Raw genomic sequence first — 12,470 nt, 5'->3', positions numbered from 1 at the left:
GTGCGGGGCGCATGCACCCGAGTCGTGCTCGGCTCCTTGCCTGACAGCCCCATCGTGCCGCTCACGCCGCTGATTGTCACTCTCAGGTTACTCTAGTGTCAGAAACAAGGCCTCCTTGGCCTCCCGCAATCCTGACTGCCGCCCCTGCCTCGCACCCTGTTTGCACCCCACGCACCGACCCCGCCTCATCGATGCCATGCCCCAACCCCCACAGGCATCTCTGCCGTGACCAACCTCATCAAGTCTTACCAGCAGCGCACCGGGAAGCCCCAGGAGCTCGGTGAGGCTGCGGCGGCGGGGTGGGGGGTGAGGGCGGGGGCAGGGGTGGGAGGCGAATATTGAGAGCATTGGAGCGGGTGGGGTGGGCGGTGGGAGCTTGGACGGAGGGGGTTTGGACAAAACAGCTCTTTGGCTTGGAATGAGCAAAGACATTTTATTTGGGAATCCTGACGAAAGTTTGGAAATTGTCAGCTAGCAATGGGTGGGGTGAGTGCCTGGTCCTGCCCCACCTCTGTCACGGATGCTGTTGATGTGATCTGTTGTCCCCACGCCCTGTTTGACGCAGGCTACACGCGCGAGTGAGCCGCGGCAGATGACATGCCAGCTTGGCGATTAGTCAGCAGGGGCTCAGCTTGAACAGTTGCTTGCTCACATTGTTGTTGGTGCATCGAGGTTGCAACCTCGGCCAGCACATTCTTCAGGTGCTGCGGCGGAGAGGTGGCGCGACCGGCCCACACACCCTTTGTCCCAGTGCTATATCTTGCTTTGGCCTGCACGCGCTGTGTCTTGTGCCGGTACGAGTGACTGGCACTGCATGACTGCTTGCCAGCGGTGGGGCAGGAGGAGTGTCGGTCAATCTGTTGCTTTGTGCTAACGTTGTAAAGTCACGGTATGCTCAATGAAATGTTTGCAGAGAGACCTCGCTAGGCATATAGATAAAGTTGCAGCTGGGACGCTAATATCATGGTGTGACATGGCAAGCGCAGGAGAACACCAATTTAAGCAACAAATCAATCAAAATCATAAAATTGCACACACTCCAGGTTCAAATGCCAAACATACACAGAAGACCCAGTCACACAGACACACTGAAATACAACTCTATGCACGGCTGCCATTCAAAAAAGCTGCGCCGTCAACTTTGCGAGTCCTCTCCCACCAGCCGTTCATCATCACATCCGGCCGCAATGGTTTGGCACACACTCAGCTCCAGCAACCGTCTCGTCGCAAGAAGCCCGGCACGTACCAGGGTGGTCTGTGCAGCTTTCTCCAATTCCTGGCCGGCCTCCTGGCGGCGGTGTGCTCGGAACTGCCCGTGCAAGCTGCCCCGTTTCTTTCATCCATGGACACTCGAAACATCACTCTTGCTTCTTGACAAGCACTGGCTGCAGGGCGTGAAACAACAACATGGGCCGGGTAGGAAGGTGAGGAAGGGTTAAGTCCAGGTGCACATGATGAAAGAGCAGCCGCCATGCGACTGAGGCAAGGGTATGACAAGATTGACAGTGTGGTGATCACCTTACTGTGCTCAGCGGGCGGCTGCCCTTGATTACAGAGGTGGCAGCAAATTCACAGCTGCTGGTTTATGAGCTGTTGGTCGATCGCGTTGCCGTCGGTGGCGGCGGCAGCAGTGGGCTCGCCGTCCTTTTGGGACCACGGGTTGTGTGCGAGACGCAGGGCAAGGCGCGATGAACGCAGAGCGTCAATCAGAGGCAGATGCCAGTGGTGATTAATCTGTGCTTCGCCCTGTCAGCGATGCTGGCGTGCCCACAAAACGGCCCCACATTGAATTTTGAGCACACGCAGTTGCTCAAACATAAGCGCCGTGCATTTTCGTTCCCAACTGACCCGCTCCGCCGCTGCCCTTTCTGTCAAAGAATCGCCCAGCGCCCACCTTGGCGGGGTTGTTGCGCCATATCCATATGGTCAGGGCCGAGGCGTACGACACCCAGGCCAGGTAGGGGATCAGCAGGCCCAAGGCCCAGGCGCCGATCACCGGGTAGAACGTGGCGATGGTGGCGACGATCATGCCCCACATGGCTGTGGTTGCGTGGTGGTGGGGCAAGGAACAGGGCAAAGGGTGATGTTGGTCATCTGGCGGGGGGGGGGGTGGGTGTGATGGCACGGATAGACGGGCGGCTAAGCGGCGAGGAGGTATCAAGCGTTGCGCAGTGACCGGCCAGTGATGCCCGCACAGCGCTAGGCACGGCCCCTACTAAGAAGCTTGTCGCCTGCCAGCTGCGCAGAGCGCAGCTGAGCCAATGCCGCCGCCACCGTCCCTGGTGCGCCTGCAACAGAGCGCAGAGCGCACGCCACACCACCTAGGTGCCCCCAGCGCCCTGGCTGCCGCGCACCCAGAATGTCGACGGTGGCGAGGTCAAAGCGGTGCAGCGTGAAGAAGAGGGGGGTCCAGAGGAAGTTGAGCGCCAGCTGGGCGATGTACACCCCCAGGGGCACCGCCTGCTTGGCGAAGCCGCCCTGCTCATACACTAGGTATGACGCGTACCCCATGGCAGCCTGCGTGAAGTGCGGCAGGTGGGAATGAGCAGGTGATGCCCTTGAGGTTAAGAAGAGCTGATGTACCGAGAATGCGTGTCGGGACATCCACGTACGCACGTGCAGGTGTGTGTGTGTGTGTGTGTGTGTTGTGTGTGTGCGCGCGCGCGCGTGCGCGCAAGATTTGTGAGGAAGCACGGGAAACGCACTGCCATTTGTGTTGACAAGGCATTGCCATTCAGCCAGCATCAAGCGAGCAGCAGAGTGGGCGACCGCGAGTGTGAGTTGCGAAAAGCAGAGGTTCAGGGCTGACACGGCGTGAGTGCGTCCAGGGCGGGCGGCGGGTGCAACAGTGCAGAGCTGAGCAGGGCGAGGAGACACCAGCAAGCAGTGCCCCATTTGAACGCGCAACGCCTGCTGAGCCATGAAGAGGGGGACGCAACTGTGCAGCAAAGGGAGCTCACATAGAGGCAGGTCCACACGGGGCCAAACAGCCAGTTTGGGGGGTTCCACCACGGCTTCTTCAGGGTCGCGTACCACCCCTTGATCTGGCTGGCGGTGGCAAAGCCGCCTGCGGGAAGGTGGGAAGGTTGCAAGGGTGGGCGGTGGGTGGGAGGGGTGGCAGGGAGGGCGCCCAACGGACTCTGGCAGCAAGCCAAGGCGACCGGCCTCGTCAAGAGCTTGGGAGCGTTGCGTCTCTGTGTGAGGCGCTCTGTTGGCTCCAAAAGCGCCTGCTGGCGCAGCAACCATGCAGTCGTGACGGTGAGGCAGCATGCGCATGCATGCATGGGAAACGTGCGCCAAATGCGCCGCAGGCGCGCATGCAGCTCAAACAATTCCATGCGGCCCCACGTGCAAGTTGACGGCCACATGTGCGCGGGGCTGCAGAAAACAGCCATGTCCAGCGAACTGCTGCGAAAAGCATGCAACGCACCAATCATGCCGCCCAGAACGGGCACCACCAGGGCCACCGCAAGTGCTGGGGCGTCCACCATGGTGTTGGTGTGTAGATCTGCATGGGATGCGGCACGCGGTGGGCGCTTGGTGGGCGCTGGGCGGGCACGCGGCAGGTGATGGCGCGCATCAGCGACGACACACTGCGAGCCTTGCGCCTCGCATGGTTCACGCCGTTCCCACAGGGCTCGGCAGAGATGCGTGGGAACGCTTTCAGAGCATCAGAACTATCATAAACGCTTACTTGGTCGAAAAACGGCTAGTCGATGACCTCACGATGATACGGTGGTCTGAGTGAGTGATACTGTAGAAGCGATCTTGCCGTGATAGCCAGCAGCAAGGCCCTTTCAGCAATTGAGCGAGTCAGGGAGAGTTGTGCACGCAATTAGTCATACAGCGCATGAAAGCAGAATTATCCGGGCCGGTGCCCCACGGCCGCACCTGCTGTCTTGGCACCTGCAGGCTTCCGTTACTGCGGCGAGGTGGTAGCCGAGCGGGTTGGCGGGATTGTAGACCGCCCTTCGAAAGTATAAATGGGATTTGAGCAGTGGTTGCATGCCCGCGAGGCCTGTGCTGACGTGCAAGGCCTTCCTATCTGAACCTGCACCACGCAGAGCTGAAGAGCGAGAGTCCAGACCGACAGGCTGCAGCAGGCACCTTTCAGGCTGGGAACAGGAGTGGATCCTACATCTGCAGTGGTGACTGAGGTTTTGCCGCATCCCGCCTAATGGGCGACAACTCAGCAATGTTGGGGTGGGAAAGGACCCTGCTGAGCGCAAGGTCGACTGTACAGTACCACGATCCTATGAATGCATGCCGTCGTGCATGCCTGCGCAAGGCTGGCCCGATGTTGGTTCAACATACTGCGCTCCGCACCCCCCCAAGAGGAGCAGGCATGCGATTCAAAGCGTCTGTAAACAAGAATGGATCTGCGTTACAAATCAGCATGAGGCTCGAATGCGCGATTGGCTCGAAATAAATAGGCGCGAGCCAAGGGCCACGCACGCGCTCATCCCAGCGGGCCCGCGCGGCCAGATGCAGCAACACGATGATCTGCCCCGCTATCGCAGGCCGACAGCCCTGTGCTGCGCCTGAAGAGTAGAGCGCGCGCCAAGGAGTCGGCGGATCTGCACAGCTCCCAGCTGTGTTGGGGGCTAGTACGTGCAACGCACAAAGCTTGGGGCCCGGCATCGACCGGGCGGTATCATGGCGGCATAGGGCCGCAACAGCGATGGCTAGCTCGCTCCCAAAAAGCGCCGGCACCGTGATAAATGGCCAGCGCGCACGCTGCTTTTCCCGTTCCAGCTTTGAGCAACCCAATTCCCACTGCTCCTGCACGCACGCCACGCCACGGGTTCAGAGGCGAGCCGACAGCTCCTAGCCAAGCGTGGGGACGCGCCGGCACGCGCGGGACCCCTCGCGGCGCGCGGCCTGTCCGACGGCACGGCGCCGCGTCAAGCGGTGGGGCAGCGGAGCTTCTGGCGCTCCGGGGTGCACTCCTCGGTGCAGTGGCACTTGGGGTACCTGGAAAGAAGGTTGGGGCGCAGGCCGGGCAATAGCGGGCGCGAGAGGTCGGGCGGCAATGAGTGACAGGGAGACAGGGTGCATGCGCCAGCGCTCGTGAAGCTGGTTGAGCAAAAATGCTAATTGACACTAAAAATTGGTGCTATCAACAGCCCTATCCACGTGAATTGAATCCCCCCGGCCCCCTGAAAGCGGCACGCGCAAAGAGCCCCCGTGGCGCTCCAGCACCCGGCATCTCACTTGCAGGGCCCGGCCTTGCACTTGACCTTGTCCGGCGGCGAGCAGGGGCAGCCGTTGCACGCGTCGTACATCTGGTTGTCGTTCCACTTGCCCCAGATCATCGAGCCGCTGACGGTGAAGCAGCCCTTCTGGAAGAGGGGCAGGATGCGGCCGCACTTGTAGATCTTCTGGTCCTCCTTGGTCTGGATGCACTGCACGATGGGGGTGCCCTGCTTGTCGGTGCCCTCCCACGCGCAGTTGCGCTCGCGGTAGTACTTGCGCCACCTGGGGGCGGCGGCGTTTAACAGCCGGGGCGCAGGGTCAATCATCAGCAGCAGGGGCATGCGGCCCATCGCCGCCCTCGCAGGGGCTACTGCCGGCCCGGCCCTCTCGAAGCGCGTACGGGCCGCTGGCGCGCCGCTGGCACGCCGCTGGCAAGCCCCGCAGCCGGCCGAACGGGTGCGACAAAGTCCGAAACGTCAGCGCGGGCGGGCGTGGCGGCGCTCACTTCTCGCCCTCGGCCTTGTCCTTCTGGTCGACCTTGTTCTCGTCGTAGCACACGGTGCCGATGGCCAGGGCGCCCTTAGACTTATCGGTCGAGATGCACTTGAACACGCCTGGGGAAGCCGAGCCGGGAAAGGGGGGGCCGGTCAGGGGTGGGTTTGATGCACGGGCTGGGTTGGGGTGGGGGCGGGCCGGCAGTGGTTTGGGTGGTTGGTGGTTGGGTGGTGAGTGGATGGGGGGGACTCGGGGAGTGTGAACGCCCTTGTGGAGGCCGTGGGCTAGGGTGCAAGCGAGGCGGTCGGGTTCCGTGTTGAAAGACAGCCGTTTGCACGTTGGGACAAGGGCACACAGAGCCCGCGCGGCCCGTCGACACAAAGCGGTTGGGGGCCGGCGGCACCCGGGTGCCGGTGCCCGGGTGCCGCTCCGTGCTCGCGCGCCCGGCGCACACCGCGCTTGTAGCCCTGGCAGACGGTGCCCGCCTCGCACGTGCCCAGCTTGATGCTGCGGCGATCGGGGCGGGTGAGGCAGAGGCATGCCTGGGTGAGGAGGCCAGGTGGCGGCATCTTGGGGTCAAACACACTGTGCAGCCGCACATGCAGGGCCGCCATGCCGGCCATGCGGCGCGAGGGGCGGCGAGCTGATGCCTCACGTCTTCCACTGGTCCCCAAGGTCGTGGCAGACGTCGCCGTTCTTGGGGAACGGGTTATCCACGATGTCCTGCGCGTGCGCGCATGCGCACGCCGCCGCCAGCAGGAGCAGCACGGTGGTGCCGATGCGGGCCATGGTGCTGGGTTCTGCGGCCTGTAGCGAGTACCCTGTGGGCCCCTGGACGGCTAGGAGGCTACGACGAGCGCGGGTGGGCCAGAAAAGACCGCGCCTAAACGAACCGCTTCCAAGGGCAGCTGGACCTGGCCTGGAGCTGCTTTGTAGGGACAGATACTACAGTAGCTCGAATGTGGTTGTGGTTCACCCGTGAAATTGATCGAATCACCGGTCACCTGGAGCGGCTGCAGAGCTGATGAGTCGGGTGGACCCCGCGGCTTGATACCGTCTTTCCAGCCAAGAAGATTGTTTCTGGAAATAGGTGACAGTGGTTGGTCCTCACAGGTATGGCCAATCAGATGAAAAGCATTCACCATCCCGGGCGATCCGATGTGATCCCTCCACCACGCCGCCTCAGCTGGGTTTATCAATGGTCGTGGGCGTCGTGGTCACATACGTGCTATGTGGTACTGATCTTGGTCTGGCGGCACAGGGGCCGCCTGGCAACCGCCGCAACTCAGGGTCCTTTGCAGAGCAGCCTGCTCGAGCCTGCGCATCGCACACGAGAATGCGACAGCAGCTATATCAACTCAGACCATTATTGAGCACTATGTATGGGCGATAATGTATGTGTGCAAGCATGCGCAAAGCGCCTCACAGTTGGCCGGCGTGGGCTGGGCGCCAGCACGCCGCAGTCCAGCATCACGCGTCGACGAGCTCGTCTTCCACCCCATTCATCCGCCCCGCCGTCAACGGCATGGGCACTCAAAGCATACTTGCGACACAGTAGCAATGCGACAGGTGAGACGAGGCCGTGCTCCAGAATTCCACGCATCCAGCACCTATACCCCATGGATCGACTGCTTTCACCTACCATGGCTACACGCGACGCCCTCGCCTCACAGCTTGAGCCGCCACGCCAGCTGCCGCTGCCTGCTGCGCCGCCCTTAAGCTGATGCCGCCGCGATCGCCTTGCAGAAGTGTCAGCGCGTGCTTGGCGCATGCCTCCCCTTGTACCACCTGCTGCAACACCCCCACGACCTCGTCATGCTCTGCTGCCTGGCTCAACCTGAACGGACTGCATCCTGGCCCACGGGCTAAGCCGTTGGCTTCAGCCAACTTCAACTCTTGTCCCACTGCTGAGCACCGCATAGCTGCATGCTTGCGAGATAGGATGCAGCAACATCTGCCAGGCAGGCAGTTCTGAGGCCATTTGGTACAACCTGTCAGTTCCTTGCCACCATACTGCAATGCCCCAAGTTGCCACCGTACTGCAATGTCTTTGATTCAAGACGACCACGATCAAAAATCGCACACGGATGCTGGCGCAACACAGACATTGCTGCTGGCGGTACAGTGAGACATTTCTGGTGGGTTCATTGCGCTCGCGGTTGTATTCGGCATGTAGCGGGCAGCAGAGGGCAGCAAGCCCTGGTGTTGCAATTTGATGCAACTTTTCTGTGACTGGGACCCATCTGAGGGGTGGCGTGTCGTCTCTTACGAAGCCTGATGTCGTGGGCGGTCAAGCACTACCTGAGTGGTCCCCACGCGCCAACACAGGGACAGCAACATCCTTATGTCGATTGGGCCGAGATTTCAGAGACTGGAAATGGCCGGTTGTACATCGCACGTATTAAACAGGCTCAACACGTCGACTTGCTTCGATCTGATCTGTTGCTGCAGGCTGATCTTGTCACACAGCAGGACCTGTTGCAGGCAGCGTATGTGTTCTTGGTTTCCAGTTTGAAGTAGTGCGAGGCTGGCTCCGCACATGTCGCAGGAAGAGGAGGACGACCTTCTTTCTTATGGCGTCTCAGAAGAGGATGTGCAGGCATACGATGAGGACGACATCAACGATGAAGAGCAATCATACCCGGCGGAGGACGGTGTTGACGAGGTGTGGACGCGGCCGAGTGTCACCGCGGCGCGTGGACGCCGCGCTGCATTTGTGGGTTGGCGTAACCTCGCTCTAGCGAGGCCATGCGGCATGCAATATCGTGCATAATTGTAGCCTCATGGCGCTTGATTACCCCATGCAGGCCGTGGGTGAAGGCACTGGAGCCGAGGAGGGCGGCGGCGACGGCGGGGAGGGCGAGCATGGCGAGGGCGGAGGCGATGACGGCGCGGGCGGCCACAGCAATGGGCATGACACGTTTGCTGATGAGCATGGCAATGAACAGCAGCGGCAGCAGCAAGAGCCCCACCAGCAGCTGCAGCCGCGGAACGCGCAGCAGCAGCCCGGGCAGCAGTGGCAGCAGCAGCAGCAGCAGCAGCAGCGCGCGCAGCAGGGCCAGGGCCAGCAGCGGCAGCGGATGACCCAGGGGCCCGGCCGCGGGCGTGGCGGCCGGGCTCTCGGTGCCAGCGGGCGCTTCGACGGCGCTGGGCGCCCTATTATGGGGCTCGGTGGCCAGTTTGACGCCATGGGCCCTGGCGGCGGGCCGCGGCCTGGCGGCGGCATGATGGGGCCCGGCCTTGGCCAGATGCAGCAGCTACCGCCGCAGCAACAGCAACAGCAGCAGCAGCAGCAGCAGCAGCAGCAGCTGGCGCGCATGCAGGCCATGCAGGCAGGCGGCGGGGGCGCCCGCGGGCCAGGCATGTTGCTGCAGCCGCAGGGGGGCGGCGGAGGCCCCATGCTCATGGTGATGGGCCCGAACGGCATCCCCATGATGGTCCCCCAGGGGGCGCTCAATATGATGGTATCTGAGGCCGGAGCCATTGCACCAATCGTCCCGATAATGGGTGAGGCCGCAGGCCGCGTGCGCTGCCCCAGGTTGGGATGGGGCCGGCGACGAGGCGCTTGCTCTTCGGCTGCCATGCGTGACACTCGTTTGCTGACCGGCAGCTGCTGTTTGCAGACTGCTGGTGTGTTCTGTGCGCCCTGCTGCCTGCTGCTCACCGCTAACACTCGCCTCATCTTCTGCATTCTCAGGAGGCCTGCCCGGCGCCGTGCCGCAGCTAGGGGTCGGGCCCACCCCACAGCTGGGCATGGGCCCCATGCAGCAGGCGCCGCCGCAGCAGCAGCAGCATCTGACGCAGCCGCAGCCACCCCCGAGAGGCGTGCAGCCCATGGGGCCCCGCGGCGGGCAGGCGCTAGGGCCGGGCCCTCAGGCAGCGGCCTGGCAGGGCGGCGCCGGGGGTGGCGGTGGTGGCAGGGTGGCTGGCCAGGGCGGCTCCATGCGCCAGCAGCAGCAGGTGGCGATGTTGCCGGGACAGCAGCTGGCGCATCCGACGCCACAGCTTGGGATGGGCAGTGGTGGCATGCGACCGGGTCCACATGTACAGCAGCAGCAGCAGCAGCAGCAGCACCAGCAGCAGCACCAGCAGCAGCACCACCACCCGCAGCAACAGCCCCACCAGCTGCAGCAACCACAGCAGCAGCCACAGCAGCACCAGCAGCACCAGCAACACCACCAGCAGCAGCAGCAGCGGCCGCGGTCTCACGTCGACGGCGGTCGAACGCAGCCGCCAGCATGGCAGCCGCAGCAGCAGCAGCCCCACTCGCACCCGCTTCCGCGCGGCCCCCTCGGCGGCGGCGGGTTCAACGGGCAGCAACAACACCAGCAGCAGCAGTGGCAGCCGCATCAGCAGCACCAGCAGCACCTGTCCCAGGAGGAGCAGCAGCTGCGGCGGCTGCAAATGGAGGCGGGTGACGACGACGGCGGCGGCGGCTTTGGGGGCGCTGGCCCCTTACTGCTGGGCGACCTGCCGCCTGTGCGGCCCGCCCTGGGCGGAGGCGGTCGCGGCAGCTTTGGCGTGGGCGCCGCTTGGCAGGAGGGCCAGGGAGCGGTGACGGACGATGACATCACCGACGAGGACGCCCTGCTTGCAGGGCTGGATTCGTCGGCCGTCAAGGTACCGCCGGAGGCCGGGCGCCCGTCGTCGCTGTGGCGAGCAGGCAGCGCGGGCGCCGGCGCCGGTGCTGTGGGGCCCGGCGGGGCGCCGGGGCTGGGGCCCGGCGGCGGCCGGCACGTGCCGGGTGGGCGCGGGCTGGGCGGGCGGGGCGCGGGCCGGCTGTCCTGGGTGCGGCCGGGGAGCCAGCCGCAGGAGCACCCGACGGCGACGACGCCGACAGGCGCGGGCGCTGCGGCGACGCCCGGCGCCCCTCCCGCGGAGGCGGCGGCGGCGGCCCCGCTGGGTGCGGCGGCGGCGGCGGCCCCGGTGGGTGCGCCAGCCGCTGCAGCGGCGCCAGCAGCGGCCGCGGCTGCGGCCCCCGCTGATCCAGTCCTGGCGAAGCATGAGGAGATGATCAGGCATATGAGGCAGATGATCGCCATCAAGGAGAAGGAGAAGCAGGCCAGGAAAGCCAAGGCGGCAGGCGGCGCGCCCGTTGCAAAGGGCAAGCCGAAAAGCACAGCGTCGGTGGTGGGCTCGAAGCCGTCGGTCGCGCAGCCGCCCGCAGAGGAGGCTGGGCACCAGCAGGCAGAGCGCCGGCAGCAGCAGCAGGAGCAGCAGCAGCAGGAGCAGCAGCAGCAGCAGCAGCAGCAGCAGCAGCAGCAGCAGCATCAGGAGAAGCAGCAGCAGCAGCGGGAGGTTCAGCAGCACGGGGAACAGCAGCAGGACGAGCCGCAGCCGTCGCACCGCGCTCCGCCATCAACCCCCAAGCGTCGAGGAAGCGGCGAAGGCAGTGACGCGCCTGTCGCTGCTGCAGAAGCAGAAGCAGCAGCAGCAGCAGCAGCAGCGGCAGCAGCAGCAGAAGCTCCTGCCGCCCTGCATTCCGACGGGCACAATGGCGGCCCCCTGCCGAAGAAGCCGCGCACAAGCCGCAGCCCGCCTGCCGAGCACGACCGCGCGCACAACCGCGAGCGGGAGCGCGACCGCGAGCGTCACCGCGAGCGCCGTGCCAGCAAGGGCAGCGGCGGCGGACGCATCGGCAGCGGCAGCGGCGGTGAGGACCGTGATGCAAAGGCAGCGGAGGCGAAGCCAGCAATAGGGCCCGGCGACCTGCGGCACCTGCTGGAGCAGCGGAAGCGGCAGCGGCAGCAGCAAGAGCAGGCAGGGGGCCAGCAGTAGCGGTAGCATCAGCGATCGGCCACACAGCAGCCGCGGCTCCCACAGTTGCCGACTCGGCCGGCCTGCATCAGCATGCACAGTTATATCTCTGGCGTGGTAGGTGTCAGTACAACAGGGCAGCGGGAACTGCAAGTCAGGCTCGATCCCTGCTGCCGTTTCCTTTTGGTGCGCTGTGTGTAACCATCGCACAGACTCTGTCGTTCTGGGGCCCCAATCGCGAGGAGAGCATGACTGGCGGCAAGTTGGCTGTGAGCGTGCGTCGGATTACACAACAACGAAGCGGGCGAGGGAAAAGAGATGCAGGGCAGTTGCGAGCGCCGCCCGCCTGGCGAGCCAAGTGGCGGGGCTCAGTCCGACCTCGGACGCACAAGCGGCCTCCAATGATTGCAAAGATGAGCGCAGCGACAACAAGATGTGATATACACGCGGACAGAGGGGAAAAGCTGGGCCGTAGCCAGATGGATAAGCCGTGCGGGCCGCAGTCGGGCTTGGACGGGTGATCACCCAAAGCCCGAAAGGCAGCGGCGCCTCAGTCGTGCACACGGTGGGTGCACACATGCAACCTTTGACCCTCGCCGCCCTGAACTGAGGCGGACGAGGGCACAGGGGCGCGTGGCCGGGCGCGCCGCTGCAAAGACAGTGCATCCAAGCTTGAAAAGGGGGTCCCGTTGGGTGACAATCACGATCCGCACCAGGCACTCTCCCAGACGCTTCCCAGGCGCTTCGCTGCCACCGGCGTGCAAGCGCCTCGGCGCCCCGCGGAAGGCGCGCCGGTGCGTGCTTCGTGCCAGCCGCATTTGCATGCAACCGGTCGCCCCGCAAGCAAGGGTGCGGGGCGTGCCACGCCGCGAGGCGCCTGCCGTTCTGGGCCACGCCACACGTGGTGTTGGTGTTGCCTGGAGGGGCGCAGCGCGTCGCCGCCCTGGCTCAGCGGTCGATCTCCCCAAACACGACGTCCAGGGTGCCGATGACCGTCACCACGTCTGATGAAGGTTTAAGGG

The 12,470-nt window shown here is 64.2% G+C and overlaps 3 protein-coding genes across 3 annotated transcripts; 1 reads left to right on the top strand and 2 right to left on the bottom strand.

The window, feature by feature from the left end:
* Positions 1-1,358: 1,358 nt before the first annotated feature.
* MNEG_8707 (Translocator protein) lies at positions 1,359-3,491 on the bottom strand (the record flags this gene model as incomplete). The annotated part of the gene is made up of 5 exons (XM_014042823.1): positions 1,359-1,385; positions 1,895-2,040; positions 2,355-2,517; positions 2,961-3,067; positions 3,431-3,491. The coding sequence occupies 5 exons, from the start codon at positions 3,489-3,491 to the stop codon at positions 1,359-1,361; spliced, it is 504 nt and encodes a 167-aa protein (XP_013898277.1).
* Positions 3,492-4,904: 1,413 nt separating this feature from the next.
* Positions 4,905-6,480, bottom strand: MNEG_8706 (hypothetical protein; the record flags this gene model as incomplete). The annotated part of the gene is made up of 5 exons (XM_014042822.1): positions 4,905-4,974; positions 5,215-5,478; positions 5,702-5,810; positions 6,146-6,198; positions 6,347-6,480. The coding sequence occupies 5 exons, from the start codon at positions 6,478-6,480 to the stop codon at positions 4,905-4,907; spliced, it is 630 nt and encodes a 209-aa protein (XP_013898276.1).
* A 1,750-nt stretch (positions 6,481-8,230) lies between these two features.
* On the top strand, positions 8,231-11,469 carry MNEG_8705 (hypothetical protein; the record flags this gene model as incomplete). The annotated part of the gene is made up of 3 exons (XM_014042821.1): positions 8,231-8,356; positions 8,499-9,198; positions 9,389-11,469. The coding sequence occupies 3 exons, from the start codon at positions 8,231-8,233 to the stop codon at positions 11,467-11,469; spliced, it is 2,907 nt and encodes a 968-aa protein (XP_013898275.1).
* Between the last annotated feature and the right edge of the window lie 1,001 nt (positions 11,470-12,470).

This window comes from Monoraphidium neglectum, assembly GCF_000611645.1.
Source record: "Monoraphidium neglectum strain SAG 48.87 unplaced genomic scaffold scaffold01684, whole genome shotgun sequence".
NCBI lineage: Eukaryota > Viridiplantae > Chlorophyta > Chlorophyceae > Sphaeropleales > Selenastraceae > Monoraphidium > Monoraphidium neglectum.
This window is presented reverse-complemented; position numbering and strand designations above follow the sequence as displayed.